The following is a 26259-nucleotide window of genomic DNA, read 5'->3' on the forward strand; positions in this document are numbered from 1 at the left end:
TTTAATGAAAATCCATCCATAACTTTTTGAGTTATCTTTCTAACAAACAACACGCAAACACACAAAGCAAAGTGATCACAATACCTTCTGGTGGACGTGATGAATCCGACCAGTAGTTTCAGAGAAGATTGGTGACCCTTCAAAGTCACTGAAGGTCAAAGGTCATGGACCAAAATAAAAGTCCATATATGACTTCCTATCAGTGCTCAATAGGAACTATACTGATATCTGTAACCATTTCCATGTTACAACTAGAGCACGACCGATATGGGATTTTTGGGACCAATGCCGATACCGATATTGGGGGCTAAAAAAAAGCCGATATCCAATATATCAGATGATATCCAATATTGGTCGATAACTGATATATTGGCCGATATATGAAATAAGAACACTGATCTACACAGGATATAATAATCTTTTATTAGATAATTGTGGACAGGTGGATAAACAGTTGCATAAATCTTTGTTTATCTCACAAATATAATTTACACAACTTTCAAATGCAAACTATGCAATCCCAAAAATAATTAGAGCAAAAAATATGACTGACCACACAATTATGTTTTCACTCACAAATTTGGATGTGTCTGCCTCACGGCACTACAACTTCTTATGCGGACTAAGGACTAAACTGAGCATGTGCAGAGTGAATTAGGTGAGTCCTAAGTTGTTCCTGATTGGAGCAATAGCAAGAGTTACAACTGACCTGTGTTACAACTGTCCCCGGTCTCCCCTACACTATTAACACCCAGGCCTGCTGGCAGAATGAAACTGTGAGGGAGACAGGAAGTGCACAGACATGGGTGTGTGTGGGGGAGTGAATACTTCATAAGACGAGGGGGGGGTCCGTGATTTTCAGAGCGGGGCGGGGGGGGTAGCTCCATGATTATGTGTGATGTGTGTGTGGGGGTGATAGCATCATTGTCCGAGCAGGAGTGAAAGTGAAACTAACTCGCTTTAAAGTTCCAGCACACACACACACAGGAGCAGCGAGCGACAGAATCAAAAGCAAAAAAAGTTAATTTATCGGCTACATATTGGCCGATGTTAATTATATGTTATAATTGGCCCAATTAATCGGCCGGCCGATTAATCGGTCAGGCTCTAGTTATAACCCATTAAAATATGGACCATTACAGTAAAGGCAAATTTGTAATATTTCAAAAATTCATCAGAAATTACAAAATCTAAATATCTTAAAACTGTGAACAAACTTTGGAGTCATTGTCCCAAGGAAGCTCCATGTAAAATTTGAAATGAGTCCGACCAGTAGTTTCATCTCCAGTGCAGGGCCTGATCTTAGGATATAAAAATACAGTACATAAATGACAACACATGTTAAAAGGAGCAGGATTTTAGTAACACCAAGTAGCAGAGTCTGTTAGAAGTAAATGTAGGCAGAGGTTCACTCATCTGTCTACAAACTGTGGAAACATTTCCGAATAATGTAAAAACAGATGTGGAAATAAGATGGGATTAACATACAAATAACAGCTTTGTTCAGTCGGGGACTCCAATAACAAAAATGAAGTGATATCACGTGTAAAATGCAAATCAAATCCAGTGAATAAAAGTGTGATTTCAGGTGCGTTTCATAAAACATCAGTGTGTCTGTGGCCTCTGGCAGTCGATGCCAGAGCTGAGGAGCTGCTGCAGAACAAGCCGAGGTGCAGAGGAGCCATTGTTTCCCTCAGAAAAACAATCGTAATCCTGTTTAGGAGTTAGAATTGGAGTGCCACAATCTCTTCTCTAAAGCAGCTCTGTTGGCAGAAATCATTTGACTAATGGAAGTAGAACTAAATGGTGAAGCCATGCAAACAGTTTTACGGTTTGTTAAATGTAAAAGAGACAGTGGCGCTCTGAGCGAAGTGATAACGCACTCAGTGAGAACTGTAACATGCTGGTGTTTAGAAGGTGTGTTCAGCCAAGTGGAAGCTGACATCGGGTCATTTATTATAAACACAACTGGACCGCTGACATTTCCATCCATTTAATTGGTTTTGCATACATTGGTGCTTCGATATTTAGGATTTTACACAGTTTAAGATTAAAATTGGTTTAAATTGGCTTAAATGGAACCAACATTGACTCTTTAATACGACTTACACCTGGTTTTAACATTTGTATGATTTAACCAGTGCAGTCAATAGGGATGTAACGATATGAAAATTTCATATCATGGTTATTGTGGCCAAAATTATCACGGTTATCATTATTATCGCAGTATTGTTGAAATTGTGCTCAAAATGTTCAAAAAGTACTAATACACACACTGAAATAATGTAACCAAGTTGTATTAAAAAAAATAATTAAAAAAATAAAATAAAATAAAATAATTGGCACAATGTACCGTCTGTTGCAGAAACATTCTAATATTAACCCTTAGTGGTCTGAGCCTATTTTTTCCATTTTTGAGCACTTTGATTCTACCTTTATATACTATATAAACAAATGTTTACTATACCCATGTTTGGAATCGTTTTTTTCCGCACAACTTCATCTGTCTCATCTTCCTATTATTTTTTCACTTTAACCTACTATAATAACACAAAAGGACAAAAAACACAAAAAACATAAAATCCAATTAGAAAAATGTATATAATTTATTGTATAAATAACATACAAATGCTTAACGAACCTTTTCAAAGACTTTAAAAGTGAATCCACTATAAGAAAAAAAATAAAACATCATCCACGTTTCAAATTAAGGGGGCGCTGTTTACCCGAAAGGTCTCGCTTTAAAATTGAGGCCACCACCAAAAATAAAAGCATAGGCTGAAAATTTTTAACATAATTTTTGGGCTGTTCTCTTTTTTTTTTTCTTATAGTGAATAATTTTTTTGGGCTGTTCTCTTTTTTTTTCTTGTAGTAGATAATTTTTTAGGCTGTTCTGTTTTTTTTTTTATATAGTGGATAATTTTTGAGCTGTTCTGTTTTTTTTTTTCTTATAGTGAATAATTTTTTGATCTGTTCTCTTTTTTTTCTTATAGCGGATAATTTTTTTTGGCCGTTCTCTTTTTTTTCTTATAGTAGATAATTTTTTAGGCTGTTCTGTTTTTTTTTTTTATAGTGGATAATTTTTGAGCTGTTCTGTTTGTTTTTTTTCTTATAGTGAATAATTTTTTGATCTGTTCTCTTTTTTTTCTTATAGCGGATAATTTTTTTTGGCCGTTCTCTTTTTTTTTCTTATAGTGGATAATTTTTTTGGCTGTTCTCTTTTTTTCTTATAGTGGATAATTTTTGGGCTGTACTCTTTTTTTTTCTTATAGTGGATAATTTTTTTTGGCTGTTCTCTTTTTTTCTTATAGTGGATAATTTTTGGGCTGTACTCTTTTTTTTCTTATAGTGTATAATTTTTTTGGCTGTTCTCTTTTTTTCTTATAGTGGATAATTTTTGGGCTGTACTCTTTTTTTTCTTATAGTGGATAATTTTTGGGTTGTACTCTTTTTCTTATAGTGGATAATTTTTGGGCTGTTCTCTTTTTTTTTCTTATAGTGGATAATTTTTTGGGCTGTTGGACCTCTAGGCCACCGTATGTATGACTAGAGAAACATAATTAATATAAGATGTAAACAAAATGAAAGAAAAGAAAAGAAAAAAACTGGACGATATGGGCAAGAAATTGGATTTAAAATTTTAAGTGATTGTTTTATGTGTTGAAATCAATAACTGAAGACAAAAAAACTATAAATAGCCCCCTTTCTTTACTAAAATTATATACAATTAACATATTACAAGTAAGTAAAGCAGCTTTTATTTTATGACAAAGACATTTTTTACCAAAGGAATGAAAGAAGGAAGGAAAGAAACAAAGTCATTATGAATAAATGTTAAAGTCTTGTCAAAATGCACATGACTGTGTTTTACAGTGTGTACTTCCTCTTCCAGAATGGGGCTGTCATTGCTAATTGTCTCTAGAATACAAATACTTCAGTTTTCATTTATTTTTCATTTATGTATTTATTTCGAACGTGCAAAGAAACAATATAAAACAAAACAAAGCAAATTAAGACAAAAACAAATGACATTTAAATGGACAGAATCTATCTTAAAGCACATACTGATGGTCAAAAAGGAGTAGGAAGAAGTATAAACGTTACTACTACTTACACAGAAGTTTAAAATGTATTTTTCTTGCTGCATTTTCATTTGCAGCTGTGACTCCATCTGAGATCACAACAAACCAGACGAACATCTAACCTTGTGTTCAGGCTGATTGAAGCACGTCCTCATTCTAATGCACCATAAGACTCCTTTTGGTGCATTTAGTTCTAAAATGTGCTTTTTTTTTCATGTATGATAATACCGTTTACATATGAAATTCTTGCTCTGAGATCCACAGAACCCATTCAAACCTGATAACAACATGTTTTAGTCTATGGGGTTGTTTTGTTGTTGAATATTTGTGCATGTCACAAAGTCATTCGCGTTCACTACTGCGGTTTTCTTCATTAAAAACTCAAGGCTTCGCAGAAATTCTGTAGAAACCTTGAGAAAAGCAGAAAATATATATTTTTTTTTTATCAGAAAAACTAAATATCTTTTGTATTGACAATCCAGTCTTACAAAACAGAGGGTCAGCAGTGTAGCCTGGCTAACCTTCTACCCACAGCCACATTTATAGTGTGTACAGAAGCAATTTAGCCTTTTGAACTTCAAAAATGTGTTCTTTGTGTTTGGAAATGTGGAGTGTTGTATTGACATACTCTGAAACCAAAGTAAAAAACAAGGAAAGGACGAGAAAGAAACACATACACATTCATTCAATTATTGAATTTAAAGACCTTATTGTACCAAGGTAGATAGATAGGCAGGGAGGTTATGACTATAGTATAGAGAGGAACTGTATATGATCATCTAATCTATGCTAATGTAATCTAATCTGATATATGACAATCTAATCTAAAATAATCTAATCTAATTTAATCTAAAATAATCTAATCTATGATAATATAATCTAATCGATGGTAATCTAATGCATGCTAATCTAATGTAATCTATGATAATATAATCTAACCTAATGCAAACGATGCTAGTCTAATGTAATCCATGCTAATCTAATCTAAAATAATGTAACTGATACTAATCTAACCTAATCTATAATAATTTTATCTAATACATGAAAATGTAATCTAAAGTAATATAAGATAATCGATTCTATTCTAATCGATACCAATCTAATCTGATTGATTCTAGTCTAATCAATGCTAATCTAATCTAACCTAATCTAATCTATGATAATCTAATTTAATCTAATCTAATCTAATCTAAAATAATCTAATCCAATCGATACTTATCAAATCAATACTAATCTCTTCTAACCTAATCTATGATATTCTAATTTATGATAATCTAATCTGTAATACCGTAATCTAATCTAATCTATGCTAATCTAATCTAACCTAATCTATGATGATCTAATCTAACATTACCTATGCTAATCTAATCTAACCTAATCAATGCTAATCAAACCTAATCTAATGTATGATAATATAATATAATCGATGTTAATCTAATCTAATCTAATCTAATCTAATCTAATCTAATCAATGGTAATCCAATCTATAATAATCTAATATAATCTATAATATCATCTGTGATAGTCTAATCGATGCTAATGTAATCTATAACAATGTAATGTAATCTAATCTTTGTTAATATAATCTAACCTAATCCAATCTATGATAATCTAAAATAATCTATGATAATATCATTTATAATAATTTAATTGATGCTAATATAATCTATGATAATGTAATGTAATGTAATGTAATCTAATCTAATCGATGCTAATCCAATCTATGATAATCTAACATAATCTATGATCATATAATCGATACTAATGTAATCTGTGATAATGTGATGTAATCTAATCTAATCTATGATAATCTAATCTAATTTAATCTATGATAATCTAATCAATGCTAATGTAATCTATGATAATATAATGTAATGTAATGTAATCTAATCTACATGGTGAAATCCTTATAATCCCCCCCCCCCCCCCCCCCCCCCCCCGTCTTGCTGCAGAGCCCCCTGCCCGTCCTGCGTCTGGGCCAGTCGTCTGACCTTCGTCCAGGGGAGTTCGTGGTGGCGGTGGGCAGCCCCTTCTCTCTGCAGAACACGGTCACCACCGGCATCATCAGCACCGCCCAGCGCAACGGCCTGGAGCTGGGACGGGACTCGGACATGGACTACATCCAAACGGACGCCATCGTTAATGTCAGTGAGAGCGCCGTATGAATGGCTAACACACTTATTTCCTATTCACTGCGCTGCGTTTGATCTAATCTGACAGCTTTTGTTTTAAATTAACAATCAGTAACAGGGTTGTTTTGTTTATTCACAGTATGGCAACTCCGGAGGACCGCTTGTCAACTTGGTAAGAGGATTTATCCTGATGCATAAAGGGATAATACCAGGCCATTTGCATATTTGTTCTGCTTTCTGCCAAACTGACATTCCTGCTTGTTTTATTTATGATAGTGAGGACTAAGGTCATGATTTTGTTTTATTTAATACCCACAGCCTCCTGTCTGCTCTCTTCCTCCCTCACAGCATTTCAGAACAAGAATCCCAATGTAGAGGCCTTTTGCATTCCTAGTGTGTAATCAAATCATACAGATTGTCTATTTATTTATTAACGTCGCTGCTTTCAGCCTGCTCAAAAGTGCACTTCTTTTTAAAAATAATAGTCATAATACTGACAGAGCCTTTTATGTATCGGTGAGAACTCGACATATCGTGCTTTATGTCATGTGCACTGGGGGAAAAGGGGGCACATTCCTCTCTTTATAGTTTTGTTTCCTCTCGATGCGAAGCTATGAAGTCGATAAAACTATGCTTTTATTGTTTGTGTCAACAGGACGGAGACGTAATAGGTGTAAATACTCTCAAAGTGACGGCTGGAATCTCTTTTGCGATTCCTGCCGACAGAATACGCCAATTCCTCGCCGACTCTTACAACAGACAACTGAGTGGTGAGCAGGATTTTAAGTCTTTATACATCTATTCATCTATTATCTCACAGGTGTCAAACATGAGGCCCGGGGACCAAAACTGGCCCAGCAAAGGTTCCAATCCGTCCCGAGGGATGAATTTGCAAAGTTAGGGCATCAAACTCAAAAATAATATCATAATAACCTATAAATAATGACAACACCATCTGTTTGATTTAGTGCAAAAAACATTAAATTATGAAAATGTTTACATTAACAAACTATCCTTTAACATGTGAATAACTTGAACAAATATGAACAACCTGAAATGTCTGAAGAAAATTAAGTGCAATTTTATAGGCCTGTAACAGTACACGTACCGAACCAAATCGTTTGGGTACACACCTGTTTGGTTCGGTACACAGCTGTACCGAAACAGCACAGTGTGTTGAGAAAAAGAAAAAGGAATGAAAGACGTTGTTTGATGCGGAACTTTAAATCCACACAAGTTCCACACGGACTTATTGAAGGACGTACACGTTGACCTGAAATACGAAATAGCAGCTGATATAAGGTATTACAAAGAAAATGGGGGACGCAGCCTTTACTAACCATGCACCAAAGTTATGGAATACAATTCCAAAAGACATTAGAGAAGCCAGTTCACTGAATATATTTAAAACCAAATTAAAAACATTTTTATTCTCATTAGCCTTTGAAAGGGGATAAAAATGGGGTCACAATTCAGGAACCAGGAATGTGCGGTTTTTATTTTTATTTTATTTTATTGTATTTCTGTTTTTATTTTTTATTTTATTGTATTTCAAATTTCATCTTATTTCTTGCACTTCAAAAATTCTATGCATAATCAAATATTTTAATGTGCGCTGCTTTTATTTTTATTTTTATTTTATTGTATTTCTCTCAAATTTCATCTTATTTCTTGCACTTCAAAAATTCTATGCATAATGTGTGCTGTTTTTATATTTATATTTATTTTTATTTTATTGTATTTCTAATCAAATCTTAATGTATTTTAATATTGTATTTTTTCAATCAATGTGAAGCACTTTAGGCTACAATTTCTGTATGAAAGGTGCTCTACAAATAAAGTTTATCATTATTATTATTATTATTATTATTATTATTATTATTATTATTATTATTATTATTATTATTATTATTATTATTATTATAAGGTGAAAAAAAAAAAAAACAAATATGATGTGAACCTGGAAGGAAGAGACTGAAGACCCTCCACCATCAGTACAGTCTAGTTTGGATCAGTTCAGGTCCCAGTGAAAGACAACAACGAGGAAAGAGACGGCGATAAGACGGACGTTGTTTACCGCCTATGAACTACAGTAGTTCTAAAATACTTACACTAGCTCTGTCTGTTTGTCTCTCTCTTTCTCTCTCTCTCTCTCTCACGCACGCTGTATAACAGAGGAATAGAACAGGAATAGGAATAGTTTCACGCCAGCGTTAGTTACGTTAGTTATGGACACCCCCACCCCCCCAGCTCCAACCAAACAAAAAAAAAAAAAACCACACCCCCGATAAATCACACCCTGCACACGCACGTACACACAGTGTCCTAAACAGTTTGTTCTCTGTCCTAAAATAAATAATTTGGTTAATTTTTTGTTGTCAAAGTTGCTCTTCAGTTTGTTTAAACAAAATACCAGTTTGTCCTCTTGTTAATGTTGCACTTCATGTGGAATTTTTTTGGTTTTGTTATGGAAAAATAATACTCTACTACAGGGTGTCCCATAAGTCTCCATACATAGGAGACATAATACATTCCATACATATATGGTTCTAACATGTATTTCTTTATATTTCTTCTTTATAGTTCTTCAGCAGTGGAGGACACGCATTGAAATGTGTTCCCGACAAAATGGCAGTCATATAGAGCATATTATATAAATAAAAATGGTTTATGTCAAGAAACGTTTATTTTTCCTATGTATGGAGACTTATGGGACACCCTGTAATTCGTCTTCAAAAAAGAAGGGTCAGTTCAAGTGTTCAGTGTCAAAGAAATCCCTTTATTTGGAGCTCCATAGAAAGAGATATCACTCAGACAAAAGACTGAGACAGTCTGAACCCAAAAATACAAATCACAATGTACTCTTCTGTCTCTCATGAGAAAATTATGATGTGTTGAAAGTGTTTTGGTTAACGTCAGGAACTTAGAGATAAGACCCCTGTGAGAAATGTTGGTTTGGCCTTCTACTGTGGAGACAACACAAAAGAGGTCAAAACTGCTCTATAATACACAGTGACATGAATATATCTGAAATAGAGTTAGACGCCTATATGATATATGAAATATATGGAAATATATATGAATATATATATATGGATATAAGTAATTTTGCCATTACAGTATTTTTCTGCAGAATGTGAACTAACAGAACTGTGATTTGATTTTTGTTGTTTGTTCAAAACTACCTGTCAGGGAAAAGTGCAATACTAATGTTTAAAATACATTTAGTAATATTAATAATATTAATAATTAATTTTATTTTCTATTTGATTTATAGCAGCAGAATTATATTCCTGTTTTTCTATATTCTATTGTGTCCAAAAATTGGAGGAAAAATGTTCAAAAATTCATAAATGTATTAAAGACATTTTGAGGGGTTTTCTTTCTTCCCGTATCGAACCGAAAAAAATACAAACCGTGGCTTTCAAAACCGAAAACGTACCGAACTGAAAATTTTGTGTACCGTTACAGGCCTACAATTTTAACAATATTCTGCCTGTTACTAAATGTTTTGTGCCGTTGTAGATCTGACCTATAATGCATACATATAAATGATAAGTCAAGGCATAATATTGATAAAATTGTACTTATATTTCGTAACAAATTCTATTTTATTCAGGTTATTCACATCCTTTTTGTTTGGATAGTTTGTAAATGTAAATATTGGCATAACTGAATGTTATTTTTTGCACTAAAATAATTTGGAGTTGTCATTATTTATTGGCTATCATGCTATTATTTTACTGGTCCGGCCCACTGCAGATTAAATTGGGCTGAATGTGGCCTCCAGAAGAAAATGAGTTTAACACCCCTGTATTATCTGTTCTTCCCTCATCTGTTTTTCCATCATTTTTTAGGAAATATACTGGCAAAAAAGAAATTCATAGGCGTACGGATGCTCCAGCTCTCACCATCGTAAGTAATTATAAGAAGAGTTTCCAGTTTTTCAAAACAGCTCAATGTCTTTTATGTGAAATAGATGTTGTTTATCATAAAAACATGGATCTTGGTGCAGTTGAACATTGTGGATTCCTGATTATTTTCCTAAATGGAGGCACTGGGAAAATACTTAGTGGCGGCCATGATGGCAATTTTATGGTCCATTCAATGTGATTATATGCACAAAATTACAAAGAAAACCTTAAAATAATATATCATCTTTTTTATACACAGAGAAAAAACAAGTAAGCACATAGTGACAACATTAAGGAAAGACAGACCATGATCCTTAATGTGAACTAAAGGTATATTCTACATCAAAGGTGTGAAACATACGGCCCGGGGGCCAAATTCGGCCCGCCAAAGGGTCCAATCTGGCCCCTGGGATGAATTTGCGAAATGCAAAAATTACACCGATGATATTAACAATCAAGTGTGTTAAAATCATTTCAGGTTATTTCAGTCTAAAGTGAATCCGACCAGTAAAATACTACCATAATAAGCTATAAAAAATGAAAACTGTAAATTTGTCTCTTTGTTTTAGTGTAAAAAAGTAAAATTACACAAAAATATGGACATTTACAGACTAGCCTTTAACAAAAAATGTGAATAACCTGAAATGTCTTCAGAGAAGTATGTGGAATTTTAATAATATTCTGTCTGTTATTTAATGTTTGGTGTATTTGTAGATCCACTGTGATCTCTAAGTTGTGATTCACATGTATAAATGATAAACTAAGGAGTAACATTGTTAACACTGCACTTATTTTACTAAAGAATTTTCAGGTTCATATTTGTTCATGTTATGTTCAAGTACAATTGAAAGATGTAAACATTTTCACTACGGAATTTACTTTTTTCACTCAAAAGTTCTTATCCTATTATTTCTATTATTTTACTGGTCTGGCCCACTTTAGATCATATTAGGCTGAATGTGGAACTGAACTAACATGAGTTTGACACCCCTGTTCTACAACATACACCCTGAACCAAGGGGTGGGGGTAATAAACCAATGCTATGCTATATTTTTTATGGAGCTGAGCCCCGCCCATTCATACTCCCCAACAGTAGGTGGCAGTAATGTGCTGTAATGATAATTAACACCAGACATGTCACAGCATAAAAGAAAACCCAAAAGAGTCTATTCTCATCATGGCCAAACTCAGGTATGAAACCGACTGCAACTGATATGGAGGACAAAAACAAAAACCACAGTGTGGTTAATTGTTGAATAAGTGATTGAATGCACTTAATTTTTAACTGAGCACACATTTTGGTTTTGGTTCAAATGTACCTAATTTAGTGTTAAAGTGAAGAGTCAGTTTGGTTTATCGTTAAACCAAAATGTGATATTCTGTATTATCAGGTTCAAAACACCGTCTTTTTATTGAACACAACAAACCCCACCCCTCGCAAAGATTGTATCTTATTTTGGCATGGATCCAGCTGATGTCATCATGTCTATGCATGTGCTGATGTCAGCATATCACTTGTCTCTATATATGTGCCAAATTTGAAGTAAATTGAAACAAAATTGATGTTTTTATAGACATGTGAAATTTTGTCCATTGTAAATAAATGGGGGAAAAAAAGACTAATTTCCTTCTTGCTGTGTGACTGAATCTACCTTTGACTATTTGCCTGTTTATGAGGTTTTATATACTGTCATTGCCATCTATAAGATCACATTATAGGTGAAGGCATTATTTTTTTCTGTGTTGTCATGTTTGGTTCATAAGATTTGATGCTAAATACACAATTTTTTTGATGTGTCAGAAAGAAGGCATTTTTTTCAGGGCTCCAGACTGCACAACTGTATAAAGCTTCATGGTTTGTTTTTTTTATGAAAAAATGAGCCACACATTAGCCCTCCAGTATCCGGGTGCGCCTTTTAGGCACACTTTGCACTTCGTTTGAAAAAACTTCATGTTATTTTTCACAATTTAAATAAGGTTAGAATTCAAAAGTTGTTCATTTTTGCATGATCTTTAAAATTCTGTCCACCAACTAAAATGTGCACATTGTAAACAAAAGAAAATTACCAGACTAGCATCTGTCTCCCAAGTGTGCCTAAAACGCACTATTTCTTCCATTTGCTATGTATGATTAGGGCTGACCTGGATTTACAAAAATAAAATCAAATTAGAGCAGAAAAATAAATCAATATATAATATTTAATAGTTTGATTTATAGGTGTGCATTTTACGCACAGTTGGTAACAGATGCTAGTATTTTTGAACATTTGACCTAGCGCCAAAAATAATAATGCAAATTAACCAATGTTGCTGTTAATCATTGACATATGCCAGGATGAAAAAAATCAAATAACATGTGATTCACTTTTTATGTAGAATATTGAAAAAAAAATAATTAATTTTTGTGTTTTTTGTTTCCAAGAAAATGGTTTGTTTACATTACAAACACAGCATTTAAAGGGTTAAAAAATGTGACAATTATTGAGTATTTGGTATTTTTATTTACGGCTCAAGTTGATGAAACAGAGAAAAAGTGTAAAAGAATTAAAAACAAACTGTATGGCATTTTTTTTTTGACACTATTCCACAATTGTGCGAAAAAAGGCACACTTGGTGCTTAGTAAGGGCCTTGTTGGATGGGATACCGGAGGGTTAAATTTAATTAATAGAGTCATTGCAGTTCAGTAAATGAAAAACACCCCATCTAATGTGAGTTGAATGATAGGATACAGTTTTCAATACTCAGTCTTATCATAAATCAAACACATGGCCCTAACAAACGCTGTTGAATTTGTCTGATTCATATTTCTCTGGGTCCAGATTGATTCGAGACCTCCAGGAGCGGGACAGTGAATTTCCAGATGTGAGTTCAGGGGTTTACATTTATGAGGTGATACCTGGAGCAGCTGCATCCAGGTGAGCATCACATTACAACCGCCACAACCTGATGTGTAGAAGACTAACCTGAAATGTGTGACTGCACTGTATATGAACTGATATTAAGTGCAAATGTTCAGACATATTAACCATTTTCAATTTTCATTCTAAAAATCCTTGACATTTCAACAGTCAATATGTGCCATAATATTATTTATCTCTGGCAGTTTTGCACATTTAACATACCATTTATCTCTGATAGTTTGCACAATTACTCATTGCCCATTTATGTAAACGGGTCATTCCATCCCAAATCAACCAGATTTCAGAAAGTGCTCCACATGACCCCCTCAGAAAATTCTGAAAAAATTCCCACTTGTTCACCTACCAGATAAACGAACACATCCAACATTTTTATGTCATATCTGTAATAGTTTAGGAGATACAGCCCTTTGAAAATTTGATTTTTTTTAATTTTGCAAATTTGCTTTTCGGCCAACTTTGAGGAGCTATATCTCCTTAGGTATTTAAGCCACACTGCTGAAACTTACTGTCTGGGGTGAAATCCTGCTGAAAAGACCATATTTTGCATCAAAATAATTGTAGGTGCCTTCATGTTTGGTCCATGAGGCCTTGAAATCAGGAGAAGAGGCTAATTCTTCCAAATGTCCTCTCTCTCCAGGCTTGCACTGTGGCATAATGGATGAAAGTAAAGACCTCATTTTTTTTTGCATGGATTCATATGGTCAAGATGCAACAATCTACTGCAAAAAGACTACATTTACATGAAAAGTGCTGCTGTGAGGCAATGAATAAAATGGGTCGATTTCAGTTTTTCACAGAAATACTCCTTATTTGAGCACCCAAATTACCATGTGGCCAGTTAATGAAAATTTAGACATTTTTACCATGTCTTCATATATGTTTCAAGATGTTGTGCACAAAATTTTAGCTTTAGGATAGAACTGGTTCTATTTTTAATATTTTTTTACTGCATGACTATATTTTCTTCAAATTGTATCCAAACGTAGGTGTAAATGACATTTTTAACAGTATAATGGCATTGATTATTGCACAAGTTATGATAATACTGGAGATATTTGAACTAGGGTGTGGAACTGCATGATGGTTCAGACAGAATAATTATAGATTTCTCAGAACAAGTGTGAAGTTTTTCAGAATTTTCTGAGGGGGTCATGTGGGGACCATTGGTTGAATTGCCATGGAATGACCCAAACATATATTTACTTAGTAATAATAGTTTATAGTTTTATTTAGTTTTATAGTTTTTATAGTTCATATTTTTTATGCTCACCCTCTTTGCACACCATTGTTAAATGAGTCATTATTATCCCACCCCCCAAAGGGGAGGCAAGGGGTATTGTATTTTTATTTGCATTTGTATTGTAATATTTTATACATTTTTTTAAAATATTTTTTTTCTCCCATTTATTTATGAGTGAAATTTCAAATGTTTATTTAAAAAAATCAAGTTTGTTTCAATTTGCTTCAAACTTCACACACATACTGAGGCAGTTGTTATGCTGACATCAGCACATGCATAGATATGATGACATAAATAAGCTACAACACAGGTGTCAAACATGCGGCCCAGGGGCCAAATCCGGCCCGCCAAAGGGTCCAGTCCAGTCCGGCCCTTTGGATGAATTTGTGAAATGCAATAATTACACTAAGATATTAACAATCCTTTTAGTTTCGGTTCCACATTCAGACCAATTCAATCTCCAGTGGGCAGGATTCAGTCAAATACTAATTCGTAATAACTCGTAATAACATAGAAATAATGACAACTCCAAATGTTTCTCCTTGTAAATGTAAATATTTTCATGTATTTACACTAAAACAAAGTATAATTTCATAAAAAATGTGAATAACCTGAACAAATATGAACAACCTGAAATGTCTTAAGAGAAGTAAGTACAATTTAAACAATATTCTGTTTGTTATTAAATGTTTTGTGTGTTTGTAGATCCACTGTGATCTGTACGTTATAATGTAAATGTGTAAATGTTAAACTGAGGCAGAATATTGTTAAAATTACACTTCTTTTTCAGTTTTTTCATGTTATTCACATCTTTTGAAAAGGATAGTTTGTAGATGTAAACCTTTTCATTATGTAAATTTACTTTTTTTGCTCTTAAACATAAAGAAAAGTTTGGAGTTGACATTATTTATATATTATTATGTTATTATTTTACTGGTTCGGCCCACTGCAGATCAAATTTAACTGAATGTGGCCCCTGAATGAAAATGAGTTTTTTTTTTATTTGAATGTTTATTTCAGTTAAATACAAAATACAAAACACATACATATTTTAAAAAAACAACAAAACAAAACACCTACATATTAAAAAACAAACAAACATAAAATTAACACATTTTGTAACTGAAAAAGGAAGAAGCTGAAGCCGGAGGCTTATTTCTGCTTCTCCTATTCACATCCTTAGTCCATGTCCACACCTTAAGTTGCAGCAGATAAATACTTAAACTTAAATTATACTACATTCAGTGTAATAAGTTATTTTGTAATCATATTACTTTCATAGCCCTTCATAATTTGACCAATTAAATTCTTTTGAAACTCAACAGTGAGCTACACAATTTCACTTCATCCTTCAGTCCGTTCCATAGCTTGACACCAATAACTGAAACACTGTGATATTTAATGTTTGTTCTTACTTTACATTTTTCAAACACAAACATCCCTCTTAAATGATAATGTCCTTCTCTTAACTTAAAAATTTTCTGAATACAAAAAGGAAGGTTTTTACTTTTAACAAAAAACATAAATTCCATTGTTTTTAAATATACAATGTCAAGAAATTTTAGTAAACCAGATTCTACAAAAAGTGGATTACTTGATTGGAGATAACCAGCTTTGTTTATGACTCTAATAGCTTTTTTTTGGAGTTTAATTATTGGGTCTAAATTAGTCTTATACACATTGCCCCATATTTCCACACAGTATGACATATATGGCATTACAAGTGAACAATACAACATATGCAAACATTTTTTGTTTAACAAGTCTCGAGTTTTATAAAGAATCGCAACAGCCTTGGACATTTTGCGTTTGACATATTCTATTTGTGGTTTCCAACAGAGTTTATGGTCAATAATCACTCCCAAAAATTTTGTTTCATACACCCTTTCAATTTCAATTTCATTAGTTTTCAGTTTTATATCATAACTTCCCCTAGCACCACCAAAAACCATAAATTTTGTTTTATCTTCATTAAGTGATAACTTATTAACATCAAACCATATTTTTAACTTGCTCAATTCCTTTTCCACAGTTTCTAATATTTGTTTCATATTTACTCCCGAATAAAGCAAATTAGTATCATCTGCAAATATTGTAAATTTTAACTTACTAGATGCCATAAAAATATCATTTAGATAAAGTATAAATAACTTGGGTCCCAGAACTGAACCTTGTGGGACCCCACATGTTACTTTTCTAAGTTGTGAATTTGTATTTCCAATTGATACATACTGAGACCTATTTTGTAAATAACTTGTTAACCAGTTTTGCGTCACACCTCTTATACCATACATTTCACATTTCCGTAGTAATATTGAGTGATCAATTGTGTCAAATGCTTTCCTTAAATCAATAAAAACACCAACAGTATGTTGTTTCTGATCCACCGCTGTTGCTTTAGTTTCTGCAAATTCCATTACTGCTAAAGATGTTGATCGGTTTTTCCTAAATCCGTACTGGTGATCATTTAATATCCTATATTTGTCTGTGTAGTCATCTAACCTCTTTACAAACAGTTTCTCAAGAATTTTAGAAAACTGTGGTAACAGTGACACCGGTCTATAATTTGACACCATGTGCTTATCACCATTTTTATAAATCGGAATCACTTTTTTCGCTATTTTCATATTTTCTGGAAAAGTGCCTGTTTGAAATGATTTGTTACATATATATGTGAATGGTTGAAGGATACTGTTTATCACTTGTTTTATGAGTGACATATCAATGGAATTTCTATCAGTAGATTTTTTATTTTTAAATTTCCTGACCACTTCCAACACTTCACTTTCACAAACTCCACCAAGAAACATTGAATTATTGTTTTCAATAGCAAAATCAAAGGTTTTATCATCCTTTTCCCACTTGGTAATATCTTTTGCCAAATTAGGACCGACATTAACAAAAAAATCATTGAATATATTCACGATATCCTCTATGTTTTCCACCACAGTGTCACCAGTTTTAACAACATATGTAGCAAAATCCTTTTTATTACTTTTTTTAATCATATCATTTAACACTCTCCAAGTACCTTTAATATCATTTTTGTGTATTTCTAACAACTTATCATAATAGGCTTTTTTATGTGTTCTCATAATTGCTGTCAATCTATTTTTGTATCTTTTATATTTATTCTCTTTTTCTTTCGTTCTGTGCTTCAGAAATTCCCTATAAAGCCTGTTTTTCTTCTTACAAGCCCTTTCCAATCCCTTAGTTAACCATGGTTTCTTATTCTTTTTAAAATCTTGTCTATATTCTTTCACAGGACAATGTCTGTTGTACAATGTCAGGAATATGTCTAGGAAAGCATTATATGAATCATTTACATCATCTACATAAACGTCATGCCAGTCATAATTTATGAGTTCCTCCTTTAGGGCCATAATTGCTTCTGGTGACTTTGTTCTAACCAGACAAGGTTTTTGCTTATAGTTGGGTAAAGGTAATTTGTTGTTCATATCCAGTTCTATAAAAACTGGCAAATGATCACTTATGTCAGTCAGAAATAGACCACTCATTATTTCACCATCAATAATGTTTGTAAAAATATTATCGATCAATGTTGCGCTTTCCAATGTGATTCTACTTGGTTTTGTAATTACAGGGTGAAAACTCAAACTAAACATAGTATTTACAAATTCTGCTGTTTTTGCATGTTCATTCCATTTCAGTAGACAGTAGTTTGACACGTATGAACTACAACATGTGCGAGGGGTGGGGTTTGCTGTGCCTGGCACCACTTGTTTAGTTTGTTTTCATTTTCTAGTTAAATTATTCTATTTTTTGTACGTCTTAAATTGTCTTGGTAATCAGTGTGGACGGAAAAGTAAGATTTTCATTGTGCAGGGAAACTTGTTTCTTTACTTGACACATGATAATAAAACTAATTCAAACTCTTGAATCTTAACAGATCGAATGACTATGCAAACTGTGAACTCCAACCATCTGCAGAGTCTCTTTCCTCTATGGGATGTATTTCTTTAGCATGTTTTAGATAAATGTGCTGGTTTTATGGCCCTGGGTTTTCGCCTTTCCACTCAAATACAACTATTTTTCAGTGTTTCCTCACAGTAATCTGTCACTGTCATACCATCTATGCAGAGTTTGACACTTAAGAGTTTTCTCATGCTCATCTGCTGAGGCCAAAAAAAACCAGTTTCTTTATATTCACCAAAAACAGGAATTTATGGAGGAGGACTTAGCAGCACAAATTGTACCATCAGAAAAATAGTTTGTTTGCAACTTTTACAAGTGCAAGTGGGAAAGTTGAAGCCGTCAGTTGAAAGTGGGTTTTTAGGAAAGCAAGAAATAGTCGATAAACTTCAGAAATGTACAGGATTTTCCTATTCCACACAGTGAGGGTGGAATGTACTTTACTTTTACTAGTTATTGATCATTTCTAGTGCGAATAAGCATTGAACTGAAATATTGAACAATGCATTGAATTATGATCCAGCGCAGACTATTTTATTATTTATGTAACATGACTAAAGGGGATGTTTAACTTTAGAGTTACAAAGTGGAGGGTCAGCGAGCGATACTTCTGTATGTCTTCTAGACACTTTTATTTCTTCACTCCATGACCTTTTGTTTTATTTAATTTTTTCATCTTAAATTTATGACACGAGTTATAAAAATACAGATTTGATTCAAAATGTTCTTAATCAGTTTGGAGTGAGTCACTGGTAATGTTGAAAAATGAGCAACGGACAAGAGAAAATCACCGTAAACGAAGATTTGGTGCCAAAAAGAAAAGCAGTGTCAGTTATCTGGAATTATTTTGACTACAAGAAGGATGATACTGAAACACGTGTTCTGTGTCGACATTTGCCTTGCAATTGTTGCCACAATGAGAGGAAACACAACTAATTTGTTTGACCATTTACGTCGGCACCACACAGCTATTATATTCTCCTGAGTATTTTCTGATATCGCAATATATATCGCAGGGTTAAAATAAAAGTTTTTCCAATATTGTGCAGCCCTAGTCTATATATACAGGGGTTGGACAAAATAATGGAAACACCTTAAAAAATGAACAAAATATAATTTAATATGGTGTAGGTCCACCTTTTGTGGCAATTACAGCCTCAATTCTCCGAGGTATTGATTCATACAACTTGTGAATTGTTTCCAACGGAATTTTAAGCCATTCTTCAGTTAGAATACCCTCCAACTCTTTTAGAGACGATGGCGGTGGAAATCGACGTCTTACTTGAATCTCTAAAACTGACCATAAATGCTCAATAATGTTGAGGTCTGGGGACTGTGCTGGCCATACGAGATGCTCAACTTCATTAGAATGTTCCTCATGCCATTCTTTAACAATTCTAGCTGTATGGATTGGGGCATTATCATCTTGAGGTGAAGGTGTTTCCATTATTTTGTCCAACCCCTGTACATATATATATATATATATATATATATATATATATATATATACTGAACAAAAATATAAACGCCCCACTTTTGTTTTTGCTCCCATTTTTCATGAGCTGAACTCAAAGATCTAAAACTTTTTCTATGTACACAAAAGGCCTGTTTCTCTCAAATATTGTTCATAAATTTGTCTAAATCTGTGTTAGTGAGCACTTCTCCTTTGTCCTTTGCTGAGATAATCCATCCACCTCACAGGTGTGGCATATCAAGATGCTGATTAGACAGCAGGATTATTGCACTGGTGTGACTTAGGCTGGCCACAATAAAAGGCCACTCTAAAATGTGCACTTTCACTCTATTGGGTGGTCCAGGGGGGTCAGAAAACCAGTCAGTATTTGGTGTGACCACCATTTTCCTCGCACAGTCTTCTTCATGAATTCTCTGAAACAGCTTTGGAGATGGCTTATGGTAGAGAAATGAACATTCAATTCACAGGCAAAAGCTCTGGTGGAGATTCCTGAAGTCAGCATGGCGATTTCATATTCCCTCAAAACTTGTGACATCTGTGGTATTGTGCTGTGTGATAAAACTGCACATTTTAGAGTGGCCTTTTATTGTGGCCAGCCTAAGTCACACCTGTGCAAAAATCCTGCTGTCTAATCAGCATCTTGATATGCCACACCTGTGAGGTGGATGGATTATCTCAGCAAAGAAGAAGTGTTCACTAACACAAATTTAGACAGATTTGTGAACAATATTTGAGAGAAATAAACCTTGTGTGTACACAGAAAAAGTTTTAGATCTTTGAGTTCAGCTCATGAAAAATGGGAGCAAAAACAAAAGTGGTGTGTTTATATTTTTGTTCAGTATATATATATATATATATATATATATATATATATATATATATATATATATATATATATATATATATGCATAATACGGCTATGAAATGGACAGAGTTGATTTTCATATGTGTAATTTTGTTTTTGCGTTTTGTGCAGGATTGTTTAGAATTCATTTCGACATGTGTAAGACTTGTTAAGTTACTTTGAGGAACTGAATATGAGCTGTAATGTTAATTTGAGTGTGTATTTTGTTGTCAGTTGCATATACATTGACTCAGAGGTTTCGTCAAATCCCTATAATAAATATGTTCATTAATGCCAGTTGTTCTTAATTCTGTTAAAATGAAAGAAATTATTTGCATTGTTTAGCCATAAATATGCCTTCAGTTCCCATCATTGTTAATTTCAGAGTAATATACTACACTAGAGGGGAAGGATTTTTATTCACAAGGGTTGCCCGGAGCTAATCTGTATGATGCGCAGTATGAGCTTGTTTAGCCACTCGGTTTTTACAAAACGCAACAGCTGCGCAGTGAACTGGCATTTGGAGGCCTCTGGATATTTTCCGAGGCGTGGAATAAGAGTATCCATGCACTTCTCAAGGCTGCAGATTGAACTGTGGTCCGGTTGCTCATTATATTTGCGCTTCCCACAGGCAGAGCTCTGACATCTTCCTCTTGGTGCAGACTGAATCCTCTCACTGACTCTTTTAGATTCTCCATATTCTTAATCGCGCAACGCCGCCTCCCACGACATTGAAGCCTGAAGCTTTGAACGGTGTAGGAAAGGAGTTTAACATATATCCTGTAAAGCTGAGCATGTCACTTTACCGTGACAATGTCGGCTCTGAGCTGCAGTGTGACGCTTTTCCTCCTCTTCTGCTGAAATCAGAATGTTATCTTTACGCTCATTCATCGTAAAGGGATGATGTTAAAAAAAAAAAAAAAGAAAATACTGACGGTTATCATACTATCATACATGCACGTTCTCCTTATCTTAGTACTGAAAATATGAAGCTTGGGAGGAATATCTCACCTTCTTCTGTGCCATTTATGTTGGTTTGATTTATGTACAGTAGGGCTGGGAATCTCAGGGTACCTCACAAAACGATATGCGATACATGTATCACGATAATATCTTGATAAGGCAATACTGCGATTACCAATATATATATTGCTATTAACCCTATAACCCCAACTGTATCATATTTGATACATGAGTTTTGAAGCCCTCTACAATGATCAGTGTGATATTTTTTTTCTTGAAAAACCTGATGTATACAATTAGACACATGTAATACACAGATAATCCACCAGGGGGAGGAATTCATTCACCAGAGCCCTCTCCAGTGACACTACAAGATTAAATTAATGATGAAGAAGGCAGAACTTTGGCAATTTTGAAAAGGAATTACCAGTTTGTTGGACATGTTTGTGTTGTACTATGTTTTTGCTTGTTCAGAAATAACAAAATTTGAGCATTGAAACCTGATGTATCAAATATGATACAAAATTGAAAATCATACATGGAAATTGATATTTGGAAAAAAAATAAAATAAAAATTGGGTGTTCAGAAGGACCAATAAAGGCTCCAGTTTCAAAGAACTGGAATTTTCTGTCAATGATTTAATGGTTCCGGCTTTACAGGGTTAATAACCTAAAATATGTGTGCGTTTATAGGGGTGAAACAGAAACAAACAAACAAAATACATTTTTCATTGTATATATTTTGCAGCATAATTTAACCAGAGTACAAACAGTAATAGTACAGAAACAATGACGCTGTTTTAGTTCAACAGAACTGTAAACAGGATTTTTTTAGGTGTGTGACAAACAGTGACACTGTTTCAAACTCATTCAGAAAACACCACATCTCATGTCTCTCCAGTGTGCATGTTTTTGTGCCACCTGTGTATTGTATTTTTGAGAGACAGTTCGTACATCCTGTAAAGTCCTTATCCAGCTTTGTTCCATCCATTCCAGAAAAGCCAAAGTCAGTCCACACTTTGGATTTAAATGATGTTGGTGCATATTTCAGTTTAACTTCACCGCTTGAGTCCACCATATTAGCGATGTTGTTTGTTTTTTCTTCTTCTGTGACTTCAGCCCAATTTTCAGTCACTCTGTATCGCCCCCTGGATGACATGTAAAACAGTGACTTGACTCACTGAGGAGGAACTATGTAAGAAGTTTATAGCAGCTATATTTACCCCCCCTCCCCCCCTCCCCCCCAAGAAGAAAAGGCAAGGGGTATTGTTTTTGGTTTGGTTTGTTTATTTGTTTGTTTGGTTGTTAATACTTTAACAGCAAAACTATTGGTTGAATTCATACAAAATTGTGATGATCAGCACTAAAATAGCCGGGATAGGCTCCAAGCGACCCCCGTGACCCTAGTGAGGATAAAGCTGGTTCAGATAATGAATGAGTGGATGAATGAATGAATGAATGAATGAATGTCTGCTGTAACAACTAGCTGGTGAATTTTCAAATATTTCCCTCAGACATTTTTAGACACCATCAGATGATCAGCACTAAAATGTCATTTAACATTGGACTCACTGTAAATTCTTTTTTCTTTTCCCCCACATTTTATTAATTTTTACAATTATACGTGACAACAAAAAACAGAGATCTAAACCATGATGAAAACCAACAATCAAAACGACAAACCAGACAAAGACAGAACATTAATATCTTTCACAATACAACACATAAAAGGACAGTGCCAGTACTCCCAATTTAGATAAATAATCATTTAAATTATCAAAGGGAATCCAACAATCCTATACAAGGCTGCATCAGGATTAAGGGGGAAAAAGAACTGAGAAGATTGCATATCGCTCTGAATTTATAGTCTTTCAACTTAATATTTGGACTCACTGTAAATTCAATGTTCGTCCAGAAAGAGAAGTTAATGCTAATGTTTGGGAACATGTTAGCCATGTTAGCAAGTTTTATTAGCGAATTGGAATGGTGGTGATAAGTTTATAGGTGGTTTTGTTTCTCTAAGTAGCTAAAAATTAATTGATATAGGTTAACTCACAGATGGTATATACAGCCATTAGTGGACAGAAGATCTGTGACTTCACCTTTTAGTTTCTGAAATTCTCAGTTTGAAGTCAGTAGTTTGGAAATTTGGTTGGCTTTGAGGAGTTGGAAGTGACCATATTTGGACAAAAGGGGCGGAACTATGAGGTATTGTTTTTGGTTCGGTTTGTTTGTTTGTTTGTTAACACTCTAGCAGCAAAACTATTGGTTGAATTGATACCAAATTGGGTTTATAGATTTCCAGTGACCCAGAATAGATGTGATTAGATTTTGGGAAAAGTAGGTCAAAGTTTCAACTTTTTATGAGTTTTTTGAATCTTTTTTTTTCCCATTTACTTATAATGGGCAAAATTTCACATATCTGTAGCAGCAAAACTATTGGTTGAATTCATACCAAATTTGGTTTATAGATTGCCAGTGACCCAGAATAGATGTGATTAGATTTTGGGAAAAGTAGGTCAAAGTTCAAAGTTTTATGAATTTTTTAAATCTTTTTTTTTCCCATTTACTTATAATGGGCAAAATTTCACATATCTGTAGCAGCAAAACTATTGGTTGAATTCATACCAAATTTGGTTTATAGATTGCCAGTGACCCAGAATAGATGTCTTTAGATTTTGGGAAAAGTAGGTCCAAGTTAAAATTTCTGACAAATTTTTTGAACCTTTTTTCGTCTCCCATTTACTTATAATAGGTGAAATGCATGTGAGGGGCGGGGTTTGTTTTGCCTGACACCACTTGTTTAATACTCATTGTAAAAAACCATACGCAGCGAGAGCGCATCAGTAATCCATCGTATGATAAAATATCGCGATAGTTTGCCATATCGATATTTTGTCACACTCCTAATGTACAGTACATCTACTGTAAGATTACATTGTAACGATCTCACTCCTTTAGTTCAAGAATCTTCATTTTGTCTTCTTATCTTAATGATACAGGGGTTATTTTCTTTTGTTCAGACAAAGTAGTAGTATGGGAACATCACTCTACTACTGCCTGGTCTGAACAAAAAAAAAAAAAAAAAACTTCTGTATTTCACTCCTTTTCTTCTTATTTCTATTCTGTATCCGTTAGAACCACACAAAATATCGCACTTTCAATATGAAGTCTTGATACTTTGTGGAAAAATACTTAATATTATGATAATAAATGTGTAATATTTAGAGAAAAAAGACATATATAACAATAAAAACATAGCATTTCTGAAATATACGTGTATTTGACCCTTGCATAATAAAATTAATGGCAATGGCTCAGCAAGTAACAAACAAACAAAAAAACAAACAAACTTTTGAATCATTTTGCATTTTGACAGCACTAATAATATTCATAAAAACTTTCTTCATTCGTAATAGTGACTTTCTTCCTTATAATATTATGTCTTTATTTTCTTCTGGCCCAAACACACCTGCATATGAAATGTACAGTTTGCATACTCATTTATTTTTATGCATAATTCCATATAAAAATGGTCTCAGTCATGATGAGTTTGTTCTATCGACCTTTAAAAGAAGCTGTAGTAGTAATATATGTGAAACAGGAATATTTCCTGAGCTGTTTTATGGAAATCTCTACTCCCCTCCTGTTACTGAATGTCAGTCAGTAAACAGTAGGATGTGCAGTAATAGGTTATTGCCTCAAATGTAAATGTTAAACCATTCAGTGAGTCCATCTCATGACCCTTCACCTTCCACCGTTTGCTTTGCGTCCTGAAGGGGGGGGGTGAACAAACCTGCCTAATGGTCACTGATGTTTCCTTTAGAGTCTCTGTCAGTGGGGGGTCTGTTGTCTAAGCCTTCATGTGTGATGGGTTGTGTTTTTTTTTTTTTTCTTCAGGGCTGGAATGATCGATCATGACGTGATCGTGGGCATAAACGGTCGGCCGATCCACTCCACAGAAGATATGAGCGAAGCCGTGCAGAGCGCCTCCACTCTGTCTGTTCTGGTAAAACGAAAGGATCAGGACGTTACGCTAACCATCGTCCCGGAAGAGATGGACTGAACGTACTGGCTGCCAGTGTCAAAGGATGAAATATATGTTTTAAATCAGTGGTCCCCAACCCCCGGTCCGTGGATCACTTGGTACCAGGCCGCAAAGAAAAAAAATTGTGGTTAATATTAAAGCAATTTTTTCCATTAGTCTTGCGGAGGTTTTATTTTGAAAAGCGACTGTTTCCGCCCTCGCCTCAACCTCTTTTGACTCTGGTGCCATTTCATGACTCGGTAGTAACACAAGCTAAAGAAATGAGCCAAAAACAAAATTCACCGGAGAACTTTTTCGGGAAGAAGCGATGAAACGATGAGGCTGCAGAAGGGTCACAGACTGCCTGCAAACGGAAAGCTGCATTTAGAAGGAAAAATCAGGATTCCTGCCGAAGTTACAGGTTCATCTCAACAGGTGACACACAAGCGCCACAACTACGATGCCTAATTTGCCGTGACCAACTAGTAAATGAACATGAAACCCTCCAAACTGCTGCCGGCGCATCGATCCATGTTTGAGACAACTTCAGACCTCTGTGCATTCTGGATTAAAGTCAAAGCAGAATATGTGGATATCGCCACAAAAGCCCTGAAAGTCCTTCTTCCGTTTCCAACCTCTTTGTGTGGCTGGGTTTTCTGTGATGATGAATTACCAAATAGTAGACTGGATCTACAGAACACAACTGGACTGTGTGTCTCCCATCAGC

At 34.2% G+C, this 26259-nt stretch overlaps 1 protein-coding gene across 2 annotated transcripts in view; it reads left to right on the forward strand.

Moving 5' to 3' along the window:
* Nucleotides 1–25630, forward strand: part of htra4 (HtrA serine peptidase 4) — a 59470-nt gene extending 33840 nt beyond the window's left edge. The window contains exons 4-9 of one of the 2 annotated variants that reach the window (XM_030142530.1): nt 6035–6226; nt 6354–6386; nt 6870–6984; nt 10072–10129; nt 12950–13045; nt 25406–25630. In XM_030142530.1, coding sequence (XP_029998390.1) covers nt 6035–6226; nt 6354–6386; nt 6870–6984; nt 10072–10129; nt 12950–13045; nt 25406–25571 — 660 coding nt within the window. In that variant the 3' untranslated portion in view covers nt 25572–25630. Of the gene's footprint in view, nt 1–6034; nt 6227–6353; nt 6387–6869; nt 6985–10071; nt 10130–12949; nt 13050–25405 lie in introns of those variants that run through there. The other variant, XM_030142531.1, reaches the window with a different exon arrangement.
* Nucleotides 25631–26259: the final 629 nt, after the last annotated feature.

This window comes from Sphaeramia orbicularis, chromosome 9, assembly GCF_902148855.1.
Source record: "Sphaeramia orbicularis chromosome 9, fSphaOr1.1, whole genome shotgun sequence".
Classification (NCBI taxonomy): Eukaryota; Metazoa; Chordata; class Actinopteri; order Kurtiformes; family Apogonidae; genus Sphaeramia; species Sphaeramia orbicularis.